The sequence below is a fragment of the Ambystoma mexicanum genome, chromosome 2q, assembly GCF_040938575.1.
Source record: "Ambystoma mexicanum isolate Mex_15411 chromosome 2q, UKY_AmexF1_1, whole genome shotgun sequence".
Classification (NCBI taxonomy): domain Eukaryota; kingdom Metazoa; phylum Chordata; class Amphibia; order Caudata; family Ambystomatidae; genus Ambystoma; species Ambystoma mexicanum.
Genome location: NC_090924.1, coordinates 434,243,500 through 434,267,420, shown reverse-complemented (window position 1 = coordinate 434,267,420; position 23,921 = coordinate 434,243,500). Strand labels below are relative to the sequence as shown.

Genomic DNA, 23,921 nt, shown 5'->3' with positions numbered 1-23,921 from the left:
CTTAAAATACCTCTGCGGAGTCCCAAAACTATTGTGGAGACGTCCGAAACTCTGCTGCTTCGATACGGAACATCCTGGATCGAAATCGGTGCGTGCTGTGCGAGATATAAACCGCGGAGATCACGGACGGCAAACAGTGGTGAGAAACCAAGATGGCCGCCTGAGGAATCGAGAGGCGGAGACCGCGAGGCCTGAAGCTGCAGCGAGCCCAGGAGAGAACGGGCGACGCGCAATCACCCACCTACTGGCTCCGGGGAAAAAGAATCGGCTGCTCCGAGCCACCTCTCCAGCTGCCGGATTACACCGACTAGTATCGGACGTTTCCGCGTGCACAACTGCGAAGGGAGAACCTCCCACCAGCAACGGACCCAGAAGACTGCCGGCGGACGTGCGGAACGCACAGCCGGGAGTCCATCGCGTCGGAAAGAACCTGAGGCTGTCACCCGATCGCGCGGGCAAGCGCCAGAGGGCCCCCCCCCATATCCTCAGAGGGGGCCAACGCAAGGTGGAATCCGGCTCCTATGCTGTGGACGCGGGTGCTCCGCTCCTCGTAGAGCGCCCGCACGTCATATGCTGGTAAGGAGAGGGGAGGGAACGAGAGCTGATCCTGGCGGGCCCCTCCTCACATAGGCCGCAGGAATACCATCGCCAGGGGACACGTGGAGAGCTCTGCACGGAAGCGAAGAAGCGAAACAACCCGGGTGCACAGAGCCGCGGGGTGCACTCCAACAGCTCCTACGCCAACTCCTACCCATATCGCCGGCGAACCCGATCATCCTGTGTGACATCGCCCAGACATACACAAACAAAGACCACGCTCCCAGCCCCAAAACTTAGTAATCTAGCGCGGCCAGCAAGCAGCGACCAGAAGACCTTCAACAAAACTACCACGCCATTGCTGCGAGGCTCTAAGAGACGGCTACCCATGTGCCTCCTCAGCTTGGACAGCACTGTTTTTCCCACAACGATAAATGCAACTATGGGAAACTAAGCACAACTGTCCTCCCTGTGCACACTCATAGGACTCCCATTCACCACTGTGAGATTGTCCTTGACATACACTCAGGAACTGTAAACGTCCCCACTGCATAGAGTCGAAAGACGGGACCGACCATACCGGAATCTCCCTCCCTTTCGGCAATACTTGCCCCCTTGTCCCCCTGTCCTACAGCGAGCCCCCCCTTCCAGGCGGATCCTGGACCTGCACAGCCACTTCACCAAATTACCGGCAATGGGAAAAGATAAGCCCAGAAAGACCATCACGCAAAGCAGGATTGAACAATATGCAACTACACCAATGCCTCGCTCCCCAGAGAGACCAATACAACAAGAACCGGACAGCATGGAAGAGAATATCTCCCTCAGAGACATTATGAGTGCTATTGCCGGCTCTAGAACTTCCATGGAGAAAAAGATGGACAGCATAGGTGCAGAAGTATCCTTGCTAAGACACGACCTCCAGAAGCTAACGTCACGCACCGGGGAGGCAGAGATGCGGCTCTCCGAAACTGAAGACAACCTCCGCGGAGTCAACCGTCAAATGGCTGGCATGATGGCAAGAATAAAACTCCTGGAAGCAAGAGCAGATGACTCAGAGGGCAGATCGAGGCGCAACAATGTGCGTATTCTCGGCCTTCCAGAAAAGACAGAGGGAGACTGTATGGAGCTTTTCCTGGAGGGCTGGCTCGCGGACATATATGACGTACAGTCTTTCTCCAAGTTCTTTTCCATTGAGCGTGCCCATCGTATTCCCGCCGGCAAGATCACACCAGGAGCACCGCCTCGTACAATTATAGCAAGGTTCCTAAACTATAGAGACAGAGACGCAGTGCTGCAGCTGGCGAGGTCTAAGGGAACTATCACGTACAACGGATCAAGAATTGCCTTTTTCCCAGATTTCACCAGGGAAGTTCAGAAAGCGCGCCAATCCTTTGACCCCCTCAAAAAACGCCTCCAAGCAATGGGAGTTAAATATGGGCTCATATTCCCCGCCCAACTTAAGATTTTTCACAAAAATACAACAGTACACTTCACTGATCCAAAGGAGGCATGGAGATGGGCTGAGGAGCATATAGATGGCGACTGGAGTGCCGACGAGAGACGGAGAGGAGAGCGGAATAGGCCTCGCCCTGAGCGACCACCTGAACATGCACCGCAACAGCAAGAGCAGATACGAATCCCACAACAGATGGCGGATTAGCAAACATCGCCGAGATCCTGGACGTCCACTTCGCCACAAATATACCGCAAGATGCTACATCGCATACTGCAAGGGTGTCGATGACGGCATCCCCGGCTGGCGGCCACCCACGCGGTGGGTCTCCCCCCCCCCACCGGGCATAAAGTAAACTCGGAGCCCCCATAGCGGAGCCCCACTGCCCTGCCCAGTGTTGTTCCCAGTGTCAGCACCTGGCGCATTTGCGCTCAGGACTTGGACTGTCACAGGGCAGTTTGATGTAGTCTACAGTTAGGTTGTTCAAAAGTTAAACAATGGGTCGACAGATGCTTCAGTTGTGGGTGGAGTATGGGGAGGGGGGAGTTGGATTTATTATATGTATTCAATGTTCAGCATACAGGGGCAGGAGGAGTACGTTATGTAGATTGGACGGAGTGGATATGACGGGGATGCGACCGAGGAGTTCCACCTGTGTAAACAAATCCCAGAACAATAATGACAGCTGAGTACACTCCAAGCCAAAGAAAACTCAAACTCCTGGTATGGAATGTGAACGGATTAGGTAATAGTATCAAAAGACGCCTAGTCCTCCAGCATTTAAATAGATATTCCCCAGATATAGCCATGTTGACCGAAACGCACCTAGCTGGTAACATGTGCAAATTCTTCCAAAGATCAAACTACCGCACTGCGGTACATGCTGGCTTCTCTATGGGCGCGAGAGGGGTCCTCATACTAATTCACAAGAAGCTTCCTTTGGCAATTACAAACATACTGCAAGACACGAGAGGCAGATATGTGCACATCCAAGCAACGCTATGGAACCAAACACTGGCACTCATGGCGGTATACTCACCGCCAGCTCTCCTTAATGACCTGCTAAACGAAATTACCCCTATCGTAGCAACGGGACTGGCAGACACAACGGTGATAGGGGGTGACTTCAACGAGGTCATGGATTATACCCTGGACCGCACACACCTGCGAACCAGGAACCCGGCCACCACGACGAGACTGGCTTCTTTCGTGTCAGCAATGGGCCTATGTGATGCGTGGAGAACCCTTCACGATCAAACGCGACAGTACTCCTTCCATTCAGGAGCCCATGCCTCGATGTCAAGGATAGATTACTTCTTCCTCCCACAACAATCTATCCACAAACTAAGCAGTGCATCCTTCCCCCCACGAGGAATCTCTGACCATTCCCCGCTCCTGCTTGAACTGGAATCAGCAAGACCACGACCGCCACCCTCATGGCGGTTGAACTCCTACTACCTAGGACTCCCAGAATTCCAGGAGATGATGGAAACAACCACCTCCGATTATTTCGAACTTAATGCAGAATCGGTGGATAATCCCATTACATTGTGGGAGGCGTATAAACCGGTCCTTCGCGGAGAAATTATATCATGGACATCCCATAAAAAAAAGAAGCACAGTGAAAAACTCTTCGAGGCGGAGAGTGAGGTCCTATCCAAAGAGATGGAACATATAGCCAGTGACACCCCCAGAGACGAATAGGGCCTTACTGTTGGCACGGAAAAAACTGCACAATCTGTCTCTGGACTGTGCCAGGAAAGCACACGCTGCAATGAAGGCACGTGTATACGAGACAGGTGATAAGGCAGGCAAAATGCTTGCGTGGCTCGAAAAGTGAGACGAAGGACAACAGAAGGTGAACCATATTAGAACGTTAGATGAAAACCTAGTTTACACTGATGTAGAGATTGCTGAACGCTTTGCCGAGTTCTATGAAGACCTATGCAAACCCCCCACCATTGCCATAGATACTAATATACTAACCACTACTGCCCTCCCAACACTCAACACACAACAAATTTCCGCTCTAGACTCCAAAATCACCACTACTGAAATTTCAACCGCCATCGGGCAACTACAAGCAGGCAAGACCCCTGGCCCAAACGGATTTCCGGTAGACGTCTGGAAAAAGCTAAACCACCTCGATATACCCGCTCACCTCCTCAACGTGTTTGAATACTCTCTAACACATGGCGAGCTCCCAACAGATCTCCGCAAGGCCAGCATCATAGTAATTCCCAAAAAGGATAAGCCTCCTGAAGAATGCACCTCTTATCGGCCCATATCCCTCATTAATTGTGAAGCTAAAATACTAGCTAAAATATTAGCCAATAGATTACAAGTAGTCATTACATCTTTAATCCATCCGGACCAATGTGGCTTCATGCCCCAGAGGTCGACCAGAATGAACATTCGTAGACTGCATCTCGCATTAGAGAGAGCACCGGCCCTACAACAGTCCCTGGCCCTGTTGGCCATAGACTTCGAAAAAGCATTTGATTCTGTTCACTGGGAGGCACTATGGGCCATAATGCGCAAGATGCAATTCGGGGAACCGTTCATACGTTGGGTACAACTCCTGTATAATAACCCACTGGCTGAAGTTAGAGTAAATGGGTGGCCGTCACGCATCATCCGATTGGGCAAAGGAACCAGACAAGGCTGCCCACTCTCGGCAATGCTATTTGCACTAATAATAGAACCATTAGCAGCCCTCCTGCGAGACTCCAATACGTGGACGGGCTTCAGATGGGGTCTAAACTGGGAAGATAGAGTATCCCTCTATGCAGATGATCTCCTAATATACTTGGGTGACCCAGCGACCTCCTGCGCTGTGGTCACACAACTCCTAATAGATTATGGAACCTTCAGCGGACTCAAAGTAAATTGGTCTAAATCCGTGCTGTTCCCAGTTAAAGGAGTAGACTGCATACCGACATCCGGCTCCCCATATAAGGTTGAAACCAATCAATTCCGATACTTGGGTATTTTAATAACCAACGGGCTGGATAGCTATATAAAACAAAACTTACACCCAGTTATCAGAAGATATGAACAAGACGTAGTCCACTGGCAAGCACTACCACTGACACTGCTAGGAAGGGCAGCACTCTTCAAGATGTTGACTCTACCCCGCCTCTTATACATTCTCCAGAACGCCCCCCTACATGTCCCCACTGCGGAATTCCACAGAATAGATACCACAACACGTATACTCCTCTGGGGTGGGAAACACCCAAGAATCGCCCTCTCAACTCTCCAGCGCTCGATATGGGAAGGGGGAATCGGACTCCCGAATATTCAGATCTATTACTGGGCAACTCAGATGGCGACAGTTAATGACATACTACACGGTGACCCGACCATCCCACACATAAGAGCAGAGCTAGCGGCGAGACACGGTATGTCCCCACTTGAAAGCCTCTACTCTAAAGTAACCCGCCCGCCCGAATGCACGATAGCAGTACATACAGCCTTGGTATGGAAGGAAGCGCATAAACATTTAGGTTGGGACACCAAGATTACCCCAGTCCAACCCATATGGAACAATGCTAGGCTCCCAAACCTTATCGATCTCCCAAAATGGCCAAATTGGGCTGTAGCTAAAATACAGACAATCCAACAGATAATCGTGAATGACCAACTAATACAGTTCCCTGAGCTCACTACCACATATGGCCTCCCAGAGACTGAACAATATCACTATGGGCAATTGCAGCACGCACTAGCTTCGCACAGGACCCAACTTGTGGACATGCCAGAATGCACGCCAATAGAGAGAAATATAGTCATTGACAGTGTGAGTAATAAAGTTACATCTACCATGTACAATGTCATTTCTTCATTTGCCACAAAGGAACTGCTGAACCTGAAGGCAAAGTGGGAAAACGATGTGGGCCCTATATTACCTGAAGACTGGATTGAAATCCTGATGTACCCCAGAGAATGTGCAATCTCAACACGCATTAGATTAGTACAACTCAAGATACTCCACAGGATATATTATCCTCGAATAGCTCTGTTCAACTGGGGCAGAACATCAGATCCCAACTGCCTACGATGCAAACAAGAAGAAGGTTCCTTTTATCATATCCTCTGGCAATGCGCATGCATACAGCGATTCTGGCACAAATGCAGCGCAAGACTCTCCAGGGCCATATGTCGCCCGATCCCAATGGAACCCAAACTCCTTCTATTGGGCATCGCTGACACGATAGAATTGACTCGATTTGAAAAACTACTAGTATCAACAGCCACGGGAATAGCTAAGAGGAACATCGCACAATTGTGGGGCTCAGAAAACACCCCAAAATATGGTCACTGGATAACGGACGTGGAATCAGTCATCCTAATGGAACGCCGTGTCTACCAGGCCAGAGGCTGCCCGAGCAAAGCAGATAAGATATGGGGAAAATGGGAAAGGACTATGTAACCCTGCTATAATGTCGTCAAATTGTATTATTGTGAAAGCATGTAAGACCTGTACCCGCTCATACTATCCTTCCAGAAGCCTTGAGTAATACCAGGATGCACAAACTGCCAGCTAGCTTACCGTCCAATGTATCTACACTACTGATAACTCTGCGATAGTTTATACCTGTAATACTTAACCGTGCTACTCTGTCACCTGTATGCGAAGTCTTATAATTGAGGTTTGATATGTTATTGTTTCATTGCATAAAATACAATAAAATGTGTTATCAAAAAAAAAAAAAAAACACACCAGCACATTTATACTCATTCACCCACCAGTCACTCAGACATACACCTTCTCTTACCTCCAACCATTGCATTTTCTACACAGGCACACATCCACCCACCTACCCAGATCAGTCACAAACACACCATCACATTCATACTCATTCACACACCAGTCACTCACACACACATTCTCTTACATCCAGTGATTGCATTCTCTACACAGGCACACACACATCCACTCATTGCATTCTCTAGACAGGAACACACCCCACCCAGAATATTCAAAAACACACATCACATCACTTCTTATTCACCCACCCACCAGTCACTCACACCTTCTCTTACATCCACTCATTACATTACCTACACAGGCACACACCAACCCATTCAGAACATTCAAAAACACACATCATATCACTTCTCATTCACCCAACAGTCACTCACACATTCTCTTACATTCACTCATTGAATTCTCTCCACAGGCACACACCAACCCACGCAGAACATTCAGAAACACACATCACTTCTCATTCACCCACCTACATCTGACACGCACCTCACACATGCAAAACACACATCATATTACAAAATAAAATTCTTCTTACCTTTTTCTTGTAGCTTCGGTCTGTCCTTCCAGGCCCCCTTGGCTCCTCTGTGCTGCTAACAAACAGGAACCAGGAAGATGCGAGAGCTTCCTGGTTCCTGTTTGTGAGCTGCAAAGAAGCAGAGGCAGAAGGGGTTGGAGCTGAACATGGCATGTGACATGTGCCACATGTCACGGTCAGCACCAACCCCTACTGAGTGCCTCCCAGCACAGTCTTCACCCTGATGGGTGAGGGACCCACCAGACCTGGTGTGGCAGGACCCCCGTGCTGCAGTAGGTCCCGTTATTCCAGGAGCACCCGTAAAAAAAATAAAAAAATAAATAAAATATATATATACATATATATATATATATATTTTTTTTTTTAAGTTGGGGTAGCAAGGCTTCCTCTTACCCCTCCTTGAAATCTCACTTTCTCCTTTCCCCGTCCTGTCAACATCTCCTCTTCTCTCTTTCTCCTCCTCTGCTCCCTTTTTTTCCCTTTTACTGTCCTAGGCAAATTGTTCTGTATATTGTTTTGATGGTTTGTCTCATGTTTTGCATTTAAGCTTCCACATATTCCATGTATACAGTTGTAATTTAAAGCACTTTGGAGTAAAGTGCTCTATAAGTTTAATAAATAAAAAAATAAAAAATAAAGGGAGTCCCCAGGGGTTACAACTGTGGCCCCCAGAGGTCGCTGTTGCGAGCCCTGGTGACCCCAAATGATTTCCCTGTAAACAAACCCCAGGAACAAACAGCGATGTAAGTTATGGACAGTTGTGGCAACTGGAAAACATCTTAAGCCTGAATTTCACATATATCTTGGGATGTTGGATTGTATTAGCGAAAATGAGGGAATGCCATGTAAAAACTAAGTTACTTAAGCTCGGTTTCATTTTGTTGATTTTTTGGCTTCTTGGATTTTTAACATGCTATATTTCCCTGTAACATGCCATGTGGGACTGCACACAGTACTATATAAGTTGTTGTACTGAGTTCTATCTTATCAGAGGGACGGTTGCCTCTGAGCAGACCGTAACATGTTTTGTAGAGTAGTAATAAGCCACGCTTGAACATGAAAGGGATGGTGAACTTTGAGAGGCAGTGTAAAAGTGCAGAGCTTTGCAGAGGGGACTGTAGATGGGTCCCCGCGACTGATCTTTATATGTAAGATGGACACATTGCATATCACACGCTCCTGCCCCGAGACCACCCACCCGCTCATTTTAAACATTGTACGGAAAGACCGAGGCAGTTTGCTTTCTAAAAATATGATTGTTATTATTATTAGGGTATTTCTTGAGTGCGCACTTAGCTCCGAGAAGCAACGGAGCGCTTTACAATCATATGTGGAAGAACGTTGTGAGGGAAGCAGAGAATCAAGGGAGCAGGGAGCTAACGAGGACGGTTGATGTTGGATGGAAAGGACTTCCTGCAGCTGAAAGTACTAGGAAGAGATGTTATGTTATGTTCATTGATACCGCGCAGCGCTGCCATTTGCATGTTCTCCAGGCGCTCAGGTGGCACTGTAAGAAAAGTCGGAGGGGTTGGTTAGTGGTTTGTGAGGGAGAGAGGGATAGGCTAGAGCAGGGGTCTGCAACCTGTGGCTCTTCAGATGTTTTGGACTACAATCCCCATGATCCCTCAGCATAGACCATGCTAGAGGGAGTTGTTGTCCAAAGCACGTGGAAAGCCAAAGGTAGCAGAATCCTGGGCTACAGTTTGTGATCTGTTGATGCGTGCAGAACCAGGAGAAACTGGCGTCTGTGTGTGTGAGTTTTCTTGGGGTGCATTGTTATGTGCACTGGGCTTGTTGTGTCCGGAACAGTGGCATCCAGTGTCTGAGTTGTTTGTTGTCGGCAGGTATTGAGTTTGTTTCATGATTAGAGAGGGGTGTGCGGTTTGCATGTTTTTTTTAGTAGCCCTCTGGGCATGTTTAGTATGTGAGGGTTGTGGGCAGGTGGAAAAGACAAGGGGGTGGTTACTTGGGTGTTGTGTAGTTTTAGCGTTGGTTCACCTTTCTGTATTGTCCCGTGTGTGCGTTGGTCCAGGTGTATGGTTTGTAGAGGCACGCATCTATGTTTATCTCGATTAATTGAATAGCCAAGTTTTTAGCAGTTTCCTGAATGTTAGGTGGTCTTCCGTCGTTCTTTTTTCCTTTGGCATCGAGTTCCATAGTTTGGCTATCATATATGAGAAGGCGATTCCTTCAAAATTCCTTTTTCTCGTAGCGGCTTGTTTATACTTGGGGGTCGTTCCTCGATCTTAAATTCCTGGTTGGTAACATGTGATTTTGGCTTGGAGGAATTTGGCTCCTTGTTCGTGTAGTGATTTCTGGCCAGTGCACAGGGCTTTGAAGTTAAAGCGTTTCTTTACTGGTAGCCAGTGTAGACTTCTGAGTTCCGGTGTGATGCGGTTTCTTCTATTTAGACTTAGGATTGCCAATATTAGGAATGCAGCAGTTCTGGTTCAACGGAAAGAATTGAGTGAGGCTGTCAGCATTCTGTGGCAAAGCTGGACATTCCAGCGGAGCCGATTTGGCGCCAGCCGTCACGGCGTGGGGCCTTCAGTGCAGCGCCCATTCAGGCGCACAATGAGCTTGCCACACCTGCGCTGGGATATTACTGTTTGCTTAAATATATTGTAAGCCAAAGCAGTAATAAATGCATTGCTTAGGGTGACAGTATAATGAAGCCAAACCCTACGCACTTAGTACATGTAACTGTAGATACCATTCACTGAATGGATATTGTTTGGATTAAATATACTGATACCCAAAACACTTCTTTGATTAGTGACTTGGCTGTCAATATATTTAAGCAAACAGTAATATCCCAGCACACTCGGCTCCCTGCGTCCTGTTGGCTGCGTCCAACAGGGCGTTCCTGAATGGGCGCTTCACCGAAGGCGGCGCACCAAAACGGCCGGCACCTTATCGGCCGTCCCAAAACATTGCGTACTGTTCTGTGGTGGTGCTGTAACTGCTTGCAGGTCGTTATGCCAGTAAGGTGGGCACGTTTCATCCTAGCAAAGCACACAGAGGCTTGATTGCAAGAAGTGAGCAAACCTCAGCATCTCCACGGAGGTACTCTTCAGTGGTGGCAGAGAGAAGCATATAGGGAGCGAGTGGATCTACAGTCTTGATTTTACTGAACTTGTCCTATATGTAACGTATGGATTGAATCTAATAAATTACACCTCACACGATTGCCTGCAGATATTTTGCAATGTAGAAATCTGCCCAGTGAATTACCTTTCATCGGCATCTGCCTTTCTTAAAATCTGCAGGAGTTCATAGAGTGATACATCAGAAATATAAAGTATCATGATTTCCTCAGGCAAGGCCCAAGGTGTATTGTTTCTGCCCTACGTGTGCATGAATGAGGTTCTACCTTCAGCTCTTTCTGTTCAGACTTAATCCAAAGCAGTGCAGTTTCTCCTCGCTCACTTCTATGACATTGACCTGTCTCTTTTACTTTTCAGGTGGTCAAGCTGAAGGATGTCTTCCCACATGGCACTGGCTTTGTGCTAGTGTTTGAGTACATGCTCTCCGACCTGTCTGAAGTGATCCGCAACTCAGATCAGCCCCTGACTGAATCCCAGGTCAAAGGCTACATGATGATGCTGCTGAAAGGCGTGGCCTTCTGCCATGAAAATGCCATAATGCACAGGGTAAGCCGAGCTTAGGGTCTATGTATGCAGCCAAATAAATGGGCACGTCCTAAGTCTGGGTTGATTTGAAGGTTCTCTGGCCCCAGAGTATCTCCGGGCAAACTTTAGATTAAGTCCCTGGAGCATGAGGTTCCTGGAGGGGTCTCCAGAATTCTTGGCAAGGGCAGGTATAGCTCTTCACCTTCCTTCCCTCCCATTTCCAACTTGTACATAAGTAAAGGCAAGATTTTTAGTTTTGTAGTTTTACCATGTGTCATTTTCAGCTGTCCACAAAACAGTATAACATTCCTTCTTCCCTTTCACTTTCCTATTCTCCCTGTACTTCCTTTCCTATTTCTTACATTTAGGCGGGAGGCGTTCAGATGGTCCTTGCTGTCCTCTCATGCCATCCTTTTCTATGTCTTTCCCTTTTCCATAGGACCTGAAGCCGGCCAACCTCCTTATCAGCTCGACTGGGCACCTGAAGATCGCAGACTTCGGCCTTGCCCGTGTGTTCTCCAATGAAGGCAACAGACTTTACAGTCATCAGGTTGCCACCAGGTGGGTACATCACCATGGAACAGAGGCGTGAAAGAAACCAGCAGGAGCAATGATGTTATGGAAGATCTGTCTGGGCAAAAACTGAGACCAGACTAAAGGATGTATAGTCTTTATTCCAAAGCACTCAGTCGATTCAACTAGCTTAGAATGTCACACAAATATACAGGCCATCCACCGTAAAGATAAAGCCAAATGAGCATGGGATAAAGTTCAAAAGTCAGTGCACGGTTCTGAATATTTTTTGGGAATTTTAGACTGTCCAGTGATTCGCTTTTAAGTTATCAGACTGCATTTGGGAGCTTGCCTCTAACATAACATAACAACATAAAATAACATAACATAACATAACATGAATAGCAATCGATAAAATGACATTTTAAAAATCCACCAGTGAGAAAGGACCTTAAAAGTGGGATTTGGTGAAATTCCAAATATGCATAAAACACTATAATATTACATTTTGGTGTTCAGAAAGTAGTGCCTCACTATCAGTGGTGCAACTAAGGAGGATTAACTTAAAGATGTAAATTGATGAAGTGTGAACAATCAAGTTCCACCAAACAGGCGAGACAAACTATATTCTTACAGGGAATTGCAAACCATATTCACATCATATCAGTGGGAGCTATGAATCCCATGAATACATAAAGTCACGCAGATGTACTCATCACTTCCTGGGTTCATATATGCATTCTCTCGTGTTGCCTTTACGTGCACAGCCTTGTAGGTTGTAGCTTTTATTTGAGGTGAAAACTGTTTACTTAATTGGTATTTGCCAAGTTTCTTTATACTGCGCATACTCTTCTATACTTTTCATGCGTTTCATGATTTATTATCACTGGCCTCTATTGACCTGGGCTCTCTGTTAGTAAATCATCATGTGTTTGTGGCATACTCGCATACATCGGGCATTCGGCCTAAAGGAGGGGTTGAGTTCACACAGTAGTAAAATGATGCCAGTTCATCAGCTCCACATCTCCCACAGCTTGCATCAGTTAATGTGCCCTCATGGAGAGTTCTTATAGGGTGGTATCTACTTCATTCTACACATACTCCCCTCCCCATTCACCATTTTACAGAGCCTATCCTTCGCTCTCACACATCGAGCTTCCCAAACCCATCGCAGGCCATTGTACAAGCATGCTTCCCAAAATTCTAGTACTTCTTCCACAGCACCAGAAACCACATTCACCTGCAAAAAAATGCGTGTTACCACAAGATTCCATGTTTTTTCTTTATACAGTCATATTCCCCACAATCCCATTGTATTTTCGCAATCTGTTAGCTCTGTGCATCCCAGTCCTATTCCTGCTTCCCTTCACTTATTCCCCCGTTTTCCTTACTTCATCTTACACAAAATACAGTCTAGTTACCCCAGGCAGAGGCACATTATATAAAATTTTCTTTGACAAGCTTCTGGTGCCATAAGACCACAATAGTAGTGATTGGCGTATTATAAAAGCGTTATAACGTAACAAACCGTTTTAATTGAGGTTACTGCCCGATGATTCACGTACTTGCAATTTACAGCTATCTTTGGTCCAAGGATAAAATGTTTGTCAAGGTCACACGGGCATCAAACATCCCTTGCCTATGTCCTAGATATGGGACATGCAGCTGTTGGATGGTACAAAGCAGGTTCACATAAGACAGCATTGCAGAGAAGACGACCACCTCCATTAGGAAACATTGCTAAGGTAGCTCAGTGAATTAAAAGTCTAATTCCTAGATCTGTGTTAAAGACGTATCGTGCCTTGGCCAACTCCATTAGGGCCTGATCACGACTTGGGGTAATAGCCCTACCGCTGAACTCCCCGGCGCTAATAGCGCCGGATCACGAGTTCGGCGGTAAAGTAATTCCCCATTCCCCATTGAGCCCATTCGGGACTGCCCCATTCCCCATTGGGGTCAATGGGGAATTTTTGCGCTCTTACCGCCGGCGGATTTCCAGCCGGCGTTAATAGCGTGAATTTTCAGCGGATTTCCCCCCAGCTCAGAGCTGGGGCGAAATCCGCCGAAGCCCTGATTCGGCGGACCCTTAAATCCTGCGGTATTAGTGCTACCGCTGGATTTAAGGGTTACCGCAGAAGTCGTGATCAGGCTGGGCCTCATCACGAGTTGGGCTGTAATACCGCCGACTGTAATAGGCCTAGCACCGACCGGTCCGGCTGTATTACCGCCGGATCACGAGTTGGGTGTTAACGGTAGATCCCCATTCCCCATTGGGTCCATTGGATTCAATGGGGTATTTTCAGCGCTAATTATGCGGGCTAATACAGCCGGCGGTAATACAGCCGAAAACAGGGGATTTTCACCTCCAGAGAAAGGCTGGAGGTAAAACAGCCCATTTAGCGCCCAACTCGTGATAGGGCCAGCCCTTAAATGCGGCTGTAATACCGTTACCACCGCATTTAAGGGGTACAGCCCAACTCGTGATGAGGCCCATTGACTGGTACTTAATTGGTTAATAGCAACAACTGTTATTTATAGCTGTGTGAAATGGCAAAACTGCAATGTCCAACCAATTATTTTGATCTGCTTCGGAAAATGGTTTTGAGTGGGTTGGTTTTAAAGTAATATTTGATTTTAGAATTCCTTTGGCATTCTTCATTTACCACTGATTCCACTCTTCTGGGCTTTCCAGTGCCTTTCAAAATGGCTGGTAAATTCGTCCTACCATTTAGTTGTCCCTTTTCTACTTCTGACCCGCTTACTTTGCTTACCTGTTGAGATAGGGAAAATTAGGGGACAAGTGTCACCTGTACACATCTCAAGACACAAGAAATCTGCTTGCAGCGCTTTTTTGATGGCCAAAAGCATTTGGGAGAGACTTCCAGAATAATTCTGAGATGACAGAATGAAAATAAATGCAAGTTATTTGGCTTGGTTCTATAAATGTCTTAAGTCTGGAAATTGAATTTAGGAAGGCTTATTTTTATATTTCTTCGAACAGTGGTCATCGTGTTTGTTGATATTTAGGAGCTCTTGCGAATGCTTTATTCTGATCTACTTGGCAATCTTAACTACAAGTTCCAAGATGTAATGGGTCTTTTCTCTTTTGAGGCCTAGGCTTCAAATGTATTATTATGCTCATGCAAACCTTCACTCCACTTTTTAGGGTGCAATAGGCTTTCCTCCCTCATTACAAAGTTCAGTTGCTCTGGTGGATACTTGGGAAATGCCACTTCATGAATCGATAATTTTAGTGTCGATAAAAAAGGCATTCGATCCTTTTGTTTTCGACCATATGACCTATATCCAATCTTAACTACAAGTTCCAAGATGTAATGGGTCTTTTCTCTTTTGAGGCCTAGGCAGTGCTTAATTTGTGCCAGTGTTTGGCGGTCCCCAACACCGGCACTGTTTTTTCGGCACCGGAACCTCATGACAAGGCCCTGGGGGCTGGTTCCTGAAGCCCACTCAGGCGTGCGCTTCAGGGTCCAGCCCCCAGGGACTGCGGCCCCGCTGGCGCCTGCCCGCTGCATTCATCAAAAAAAGGTAACGCTGAACTGTTACCTTTCTTTGATGAATGCGGCAGGCCACAACACCATGGCGCCAGCCCAGCAGTAAGTGCTACAAATCACTGGGAGGGAGCGACAGGGCTGGGTGGGGCTGCCTCAGCCCGGCCTGCTCCCTCCCAGTGATTTGTATTACAGACTACTGTGTGCACGCTGGTCCTGCTCTGTGTCCTCTGCTTGGCCAGCGCCTTCAGTTCTGAGCATGCAGTACCTCCAGGACATCCGGCTACTCTATAAGCCGACACAGAGGCTAATCTCTGTAATTAGCGATGGGCTGTACCGTACGCACATACAGTGCAGGTGGAGGCCGGCTCACAGCCCTTCACCCCAGCGCCTGCTCATCCCCGGATCACATTAAGAAGACTAAGGACATGCTGCGGTGGGCACGGTTAGTGGATTGGAGCAGGATGTTTGTTTGCATGTATGAGTTAGTGCCCACATAGTATGGGATGTCCTGTGAGTGCGCAGGTACTTTCGCACATCACGTTTCTCTGATGCAAATAATTCTCCTTTATAATGTTGAGGTCCCTCAGCTCGTTCCTTAACTTGCTGCTACTTAATTTTCCGGCCATCCACTAGCCTGCTCGCTGACCCTGTTGTCCTGGTTCGATCATATGTTGTTTCTTGTCTTTTTGTTGGCGCTCTGATGCCCGCGGGCTGCAACGCCCTATATAAATAAATAAATAAGTACAACGGCAGGGCCTTTATTAACCATGAAGCCATTGCGCCGCCGTTTAACGTCTGTGTCCTGTTGTGTGTGTTCGGCCACGTCTCGTTGATCAGCCAGGTCACGTCAACGTAGCCCAAAATGTCCGGGTGGTGTGTGGGGGTGGGCGGGTACTGAAGCCCAGTCAGCTCAATGGTGTTACGCCACTGCCCCCAGACCACGAGCTGCACGCCGCTAAATGAACTCCCCATCACACAGCTCTTATCACAAAGAAAGTTACAACATAGGGGGCTTTGCTTTCGTTCTCTCCACACTATCTGGCAACTAATCAAAGCTGTCAAGCTCAGAATTACACTGGCAACGCCATCAATCCTGGTGCTAACTCCGGGTGCCCCTTTAAAAATATTTTTTACTGGATCCAGTTACTGGCATATGGGCTTTTGGATATTGATGTCCTGTGTTCCCATGTTTCTGGGATGCATTGTCCGGGGCTGTGGTGTGCAGAGAGGTGTAGTTTACTTGTTTGATGTCTGCTGGGAGGAATATTACATTACTGTGTGCGAGTGAATTCCCGAGTCTGCGTGTAGTGTGAATGAGCACAGAATTTTACACTGTTAGCATGGAGTGGTTAGTGGAGGGCACAACGGGCAATTTAGTGTCCTTCCTAAATTTTGCTGCTTTCCCTATTTTGCCAACCTCTGAAGCCTGAAAGTAGATTCATGCAGGCTTAGCATGCGCAAACTTTGCACCAGACCTGCAGATGAACTTAACTGGTCTGCTGTTAAATCTCAGTTAGTAGTTTAAAGGTATCCACTACAGAATAATTGCTCATTTTACTATAGCCGATATGATAGCTCAGTCAGTTGAGCGCTCGCTGCTGCGATGTGTATGTGATCTGCAGGTTGCAGCTTCGAATCCCCAGCAAGGCCATCTCAGCCTTTCATCCTTCGGAGGTCGATAAAGGAGTACCAACACAGGTACTCACACCATTACCGAGCTATTGCCATTTTATGGCCAGGTACCACCATTATGGCAGTATCTGGCAAATGTCTATCCCACTGAACTGACCCGGGCCGCCTGCGCTGCGGGCGTTGCCCGCTGGCTCTGGGGCCGGCATTATGGGGCAAAGATTTTTTGGGCACTGGTACTTATTTTTTTTACAAATCAAGCACTGGGCCTAGGCTTCAAATGTATTATTATGCTCATGCAAACCTTCACTCCACTTTTTAGGGTGCAATAGGCTTTCCTCCCTCATTACAAAGTTCAGTTGCTCTGGTGGATACTTGGGAAATGCCAATTCATATTCCTCTGTGCAGAGGTTTATTCCCCTTGGATCATGATGCTTAATTAGATGTAGGAGCCTTCCCTTTAGGTTCCAGCAATGCATGAGTATTAGTTGTTTGTCCAAAACATTATGTTAGCATAATATAAGTGATCACTAATCCCCTAGATGGGATTATAACAAATAAAAAATCCTGAATGTAAAAGTGATTAAAATGTCCCACCTGCAAGCTGTGTCTCTCCCAGTCATGTAGTGGTTAAGACCTTACTGAAGTCTCTTTTTTGACTTCCCAATCCTGTTACAAGTTAGGGATGTGGGGGGAGGTGTGCTAGGACAGTGGGGTAGCGGAACAGGGGGAGGCAAAACCAGGCAAAGTTACAACTATATCCTGAACCTAAACCCTTAAACATGAAACCCTATCTGATCCCATAATCGAAGTAAGAGCCACTTCAAGTGGCACATCCAGGCATTCCCCAGTCCTGCAATTGTACAGACAATCTGGCTAAAGAAAAGCCCCATAAGGCACTATATTGCTAAATAACCAACACAGCTGTTCTGTAAACGAGTCACACAAAAGGAAGCTATATCAGGTCCAATCCCCTTGTTTGTGCACCAAAAATGTCTTCACAGTTGCCACTTGTGTGCACATAAAGGTCTTTCTGCCTTGCAAAACACTCAGTCTCGCTGGCTGCAGCACTGATACATAGAGCCCCTTCTGGGTACATTCTTTCCAAATATGAAGTAACTGGACACAAATCCGGGAAATCTAAAATCCGCTTTTCAAATGGATTGTTTCCTCCCACGTATTCCTCATCTTGATATTTTCATATCCAGCTTCAGTTGCTTTGGAATTTTTTATAGCAGTGGACGCTGCTCGTCGATGTCGATCGATTCAATGTCCCTCTTGATGTCAACGTCATTGATGGTATAAAGCTCGTGCAGCGACCGTTGGCTTCAGTTTTGTTTTTTCACAAAAGTTATCACTTTGGATACGGTACGCTTCGGTTCCCTATCGAGAATCTTTGAGTATATTGTTGAAAATGCCATCATCATCGACATCTTCGACTCCGAGAATGGGCTTTAAGAAGTGCCAAGATTGTGGGGCAAATATGTCCCTTACGGACCCCTACGGGGTGTGTCTGTGGTGCCTCGGTTCCTCTCACGCTACCTTCAACTGTAAGGCCTGCCTATCGATGACGGCGAAAGCCCGGAAAGAGCAAAGAGGAAAATTAGCAGCAGGTAGGTTAAAATCCCCTTCGACCTCGTCAAAAAAAGTGTTTTCAGATGAGTCGAGACATTTTTCTCCTCGTCGTAAAAAGACAAAGAAGTCGAGATCATGCAATGGGTCTCACCACTCGTCATCTTCACGACTGTCGAGGAAAAGGCACCATAAGTCGCTGTCTTCATCATCGAGTTCCTCCCGAGAACGGGTTAAATGCCTGACAAAATCTGCCTCTCCAGCTGAGTGGGAGAGTTTCAGAATAAAAATGATACACATTTTGGGGAATGCGGTCTTGACCCCCCTCGAAAAACTAATGAAAGCCATGCCCCGGTCGAAAAACTCAATAAGAAAAGAGATAAGGGCAAAAACCATGTGCCTTCGGGCCCGGAAAGCAAAGAAAAGTCTCCTCGAGAGCGGTCGAAGGATCCCTCAAGTCAAGACAAATCTTCCTCAAGGAAGAAGTCATCAAGGCCATCGGCGCTGAAAGACTCCTCATCAGCGTTAGACAAGTCCTTGACGCCGAACGCATCCGACAAGTCCTTGACTCCGAAGGAGTCGAAACTCCCGACTGTGTCGAAGCCCTCGACGTCGACTGTGTCGAAGATTTCGGTGCCACCGTCAATGCCATTGGGGATCGAGAAAAGGTGTATACACCTTTACCAAGAAAGGACTTTTTTGAGTCACTTTCTTCGATTTATGAGGAAGCAGAACATTCTTATGATGATTCACGACCTTTTGGTCTCCAATGTGGAACACCTGGGGTTCCTGAGCCTTTGATCTCAGAGGAATCAAGGCAAAAAAAACATACAGGAGTCTCTGCAGAATGCAAGTGGACTAGATACGTCCCCAGAATTAGAGTTTGGGAGGCCAGACCCTACAGCCCATGCTGAAGGGTCTTATAGACAGTTAATGTCCTTTATAGACAGTTAATGTCCAGGGTAGTAGAGCATATCGGGTGGAAAACACCAACACCAATATACGAACAGGATGATCTAACTGACATCCTACATAAGGGACCCAAGGAGGACCCTATTTTTCATGTGGCATTACAAAGGAGAGTGAGTACAGATTGGGAGACGCCAGAATTGATCCTGGCAGTGAATACAAAATTAACATCAAAATACAGGGCGTCCACTAGTGACCCCAGTTACTTGACAAAACTTCCCACTCCTGAAAGTTTAGTGGTACAAGCTGCCACATCAACCTCTCAACCGAACGTATGGCCGACTATTCCCTCAGACATAGATGACAAGCATTAAAATGCTTGAGACAAGAAGGCTTTTTCTGCGGGAAGTTTGGCCCTAAAGTCAGCAAATGCTACGTGCACGCTGGCCAGATTCACTGACACTATTTGGGAATGTGTAGGAATGGCGGCTGTTCATATCCCCAAAGGGAAGGAAAGGAACAGATTTTTAAATCTAGTCAATGATGGGAAAGATGCAGTGTGTGAATCCCTGCAGATAAGTCTCGACACTGCTGACAGCATCAGTAGGTCCATGGCGGCTAGTACAGCTATTCACATATTTGCCTGGTTAACAAAGTGTGGTTTTGCTCCAGATCTGCAATCCAGATTACTTAACATGCCCTTTGATGGCACACATTTATTTGGTAGCACGGCTGACGAGAGCATGGAGAAATTTCAGACCTCTAAAGCAGCAGCAAAGTCCCTTGTTGCTGCTATTAGACGCAAAGCCACCCCACAGGCACACCTTGGAGGGGTAGGTCCTTTTGCTTTCACTCCTCAGTTGGAAGGGGGAGAGGACTGTCCAATCATAGAGGTAAGAAAAGATTTCCCTAAAGTGGACGGGGAAGAGGTACTAGAACTGTCCAAGTAGCGGCTATTTTACCATCAGCCACTGCTCCAGCCACCTCAAAACCTCTCTGAGGTCTTAGTTCACAAGATCCCAGTGGGAGGCAGACTCTCACTGCATCTGAAAGAATGTTAAGGCATTACTTCAGATGCATGGGCATTGGAAACAATTACCCAGGGTTACTGCCTTCCCTTTCTAAAAAAGCCTTAGAGTCATACACCGGGGAACTGCTCTTTCAAAGTTCCATATCCGCTCCTTATGCTGGAAATATTAACCCTGCTGGAGAAAGGTGCTATAGAACCAGTACCTGTAGCGGAGAGGAACAAGGGTCGGTACTCTCCGTACTTTCTAATTCCAAAAAAGTACAGGGGATTGAGATCCATCTTGGACTTAAGAGACTTGAACAAGTTCCTCAGGAAGGACAAGTTCAAGATGGTTACCCTTTCTCAGATCCTACAGGCCCCTCAGCTTCAGGACTGGATGGTATCATTGGACCTTCAGGATGCTTACTTTTAGTGCCAATCCATCACAAGCACAGAATGTACCTGAGGTTTGCTGTTGGCGGTTCTCATTATCAGTTCGAGTTCTGCCATTTGGGCCGACCTACGCCCAAGGGTTTTCACCAAGTTAAAGGCAGTGGTAGCAGCGAGTCTCAGGCGAGGAGGGATTCCTGTCCACCCCTACCTGGACGATTGACTGATAAGGGCCAGATCCCCCGAACAGGCTCTGGAACATCTCAGCTCCACCTATCACTCACTTCACAAACTGGGCTTCTCCCTCAACTTCAAGAAGTCTCACATGATACCATCTCAAAAGCTCATATTCATTGGCGCATCCCTAGATGCATCCCTGGGGAAAGTCTTGCCACCAGAGGGGAGGGCCCAAGACATTCTGCAGATGGTCACTAAATTCCAAAGTGCCCAGCGTCTCCCAGCCTTCGACTTTCTGAGGCTGCTCGCTCTCATGGCATCCTGCATTTTTCTGGTGCCAGAGGTGCACCTGAGAATGAGATCTCTCCAATGGGCTCTCAGGACTCAAGGTCTCAATTCTCAGGCAGGATGTCAGATCTCCTTCAGGTCCCAAACAGAGTCGCTCAGGATCTCCTGTGGTAGCCCTGCGAGGACAATATTTTGAAGGGAGAACCATTTTGGCCAGAGATAAAGGTAGTAATGGACTCTTCACTCACAGGGTGGGGAGCACATACCAACAACCTGACAATCCGTGGTCGCTAGTCTCCATCGGAGTCCATAATACATATCAACCTGTTGGAGCTCAGGGCAATCAGACTAGCGCTGAAGGCCCTCTCTACGGGGAAAGAACGTCCTGATAATGATGGAAAACATGTTCGCACGTACTACCTCAACAAGAGAGGAGGTGTAGGGTCAGTACCACTGTGCAGAGAGGCAATGCAGCTCTGGTTCTGGGCAATTCAAGAAGGAATCTCCCTATCAGCAGTTCACCTAGCCGGATAGGAGAACACAACAGCGGATGCTCTGAGCAGGTAGAGCACAGTCTCCCACGAGTGGGAACTAACTCAGGAAGTCCTTCAAGAGATCTTCACCCTTTGGGGAACCCCCCAATGTGGATCTGTTTGCGACCGGTGTCAACTGGAAGTACAAACAGTACTGCTCAAGGGAATTTATCCGAAGAGGATCTCTAGGAGACGCATTTGTAGTGGACTGGGATTTTCCACTCCTGTACGCATTTCCTCAAGTCATCAGGAGGTTGAGGAGGTTCAGGGAATCCATGTTCATAATTGCTCTGAATTGGGCAAGGAGGACGTGGTACCCGGACATTCTCGACATGTCCATCTGCCCTCCAATATGTCTTCCACAAAGAGAGGACCTTCTCTGTCTCGAGAGAGAAAGGAGGGTCGGGTTCTCCATGCAGAGATCAAGACTCTCAACCTTCACGCATGATTTCTGAGAGGTTGAGACACAAGGATTGGGACCTCCCGGAAGACGTAATGGAGATTTTGCTTTCGGCCAGAAGACCAGTAACAAAGTCTTTGTACCGCTGCCGTTGGAACAAATTCTGCAGCTGGTGCAGGGATAAGAATGAGGATCCGTTTACATGGAGTACACCTATGGTGTTATCATTCTTATTACACCTGGCCAACTTGCGACTCCAGGTTGGTACAATCAAGGGGTATCATGCAGCGCTCTCTATTTTTAGGCGCTCCTCTGAAGAGGTATCTTTCTTCAAGATTTCCCTTGTGATACAAGTTTTAAAAGGACTAACAAATACATTTCCCCCAGTCCCATTTCAAGTTCCAACTTAGGACCTCAACCTAGTATTGAGATTTCTAATGTGTGCTCCTTTTGAGCCTATCCATAAATGTCCTTTAAGGTTATTAACCTTCAAGACCATCTTGTTAGTGGCCATTATATCAACCCGAAGAGTGAGTGAACTTCAGGCCTTGTCCTGCAAGCCTCCGTGTACAATCTTCTAAAAGGACAAGGTGGTCCTTAATGTGAAACCAACCTTCTTGCCTAAGATGGTGTCAGAGTTCCATTTAACTCAGAAAATAATTCTCTCTTTATTTTATCCTCCTCCTCATCCTGGTAAGGAAGAGGAGAGATTACACAAGCCTGATCCTAGACGTGCACTGACATTTTCCATCTCCAGGATGTCTAAAATAAGACACAATGATCAACTTGTTATAGGTTACACAGGCCACAAGTTGGGTATGGCAATTTCGAAACAAACCTTGTGAAGATGGATTATTTTGGGAATAACTGAATGCTACAGATTAGCAGAGCTCATTCAACAAGGGGCATGGCTACCTCGTCTGCATTATAGAGGGGTGTCCCAATTAGGGATATTTGTGCGGCTGGATATAATCAAAAAGAGAAAAGGGTGGGCACAGCTTATTTTACTGAGTTATATTTAAAAAAGTAGAGTAAAAAATCTAAAATGGTAATGGGAGCACACCCTGTTGACTTGGCACAAGGTCACTGTATACAAATCCCAATAGAAGAAACAGAACTAAATCTGTTCCTGAGTGTGCTCACCCTTTGCTCTCCTTTTGGAGTTGCAGTTGTGTCTTGAAATAACCTTACGTAAACTTCAATTAATTGATTGACAAACTTCAATTCATTATAAGGTGTGGATAAACCACATCCAGTTTTAATTATTCCATTGTCAGTATATGCCTGACTTATCAGTGCCCAGATCAAATCTGCCAATGCATTTCGGACACAGGTCCATCATCAGGGCTCATAAACACTATTTAACAGTCATCATAAAACAGTTACCACATGTCGAAGTATGTTCAATTACAGTGATCCAGTAACCAGCGTCATGTGCAACATTCAACATTTGAGTGGAGGTTCAAACAACAGTAAACAGTAGGCATCAGTGAATTCCAACCAGAAAAAATCATAGAAAAGAATATTGTTTCACATACCAGTTATTCATCTTTAGAATGTGTGGCTGTTGTAGAAATCCAAACAAGAAAATAAAGAAAAGAAAATACATTTAGCAAATTGAACCTCTAATTATTCCTTAGAGTTTATTCCATGGTCGTCCATACACACTTTTACCAAACATTATAATCTGGACCCTTCCTCAAGCAGTGAAGGTTTATTTGGAAAGGCAGTGCTACATTCTGTGCACACAGCCGTATGAAGGAACTGCTTTGGGAGTTTATCATAAGATGAGGAATACGTGGGAGGACACAATCCATTCGAAGAACAAGTTACCCATGGTAATGTTCTTTCGACTGAATGTTGCACCCACGCATTACTCATCGCCCCTCCCAACCTGCCCTGCAGTAACATTTTCCATGTGATTGCAGTCTTCGCTCTTTCAGGAGAAGTAACTGTTTGGTGTAGGTTAGTCTATACATGCTTTACAAAAACGGAACTGCAGCCAACGGTCGCTGCGCGCGCTTTATACCATCGATGACGTCAATTTCGAGACGG

The 23,921-nt window shown here is 46.7% G+C and overlaps 1 protein-coding gene across 2 annotated transcripts in view; it reads left to right on the top strand.

The window, feature by feature from the left end:
* CDK20 (cyclin dependent kinase 20) overlaps positions 1–23,921 on the top strand; it is a 635,467-nt gene that overhangs the window by 356,177 nt on the left and 255,369 nt on the right. For both annotated transcript variants that reach the window (XM_069647476.1, XM_069647474.1), the window contains exons 4-5: positions 10,767–10,955; positions 11,374–11,495. In XM_069647476.1, coding sequence (XP_069503577.1) covers positions 10,767–10,955; positions 11,374–11,495 — 311 coding nt within the window. The remainder of the gene's footprint in view (positions 1–10,766; positions 10,956–11,373; positions 11,496–23,921) is intronic.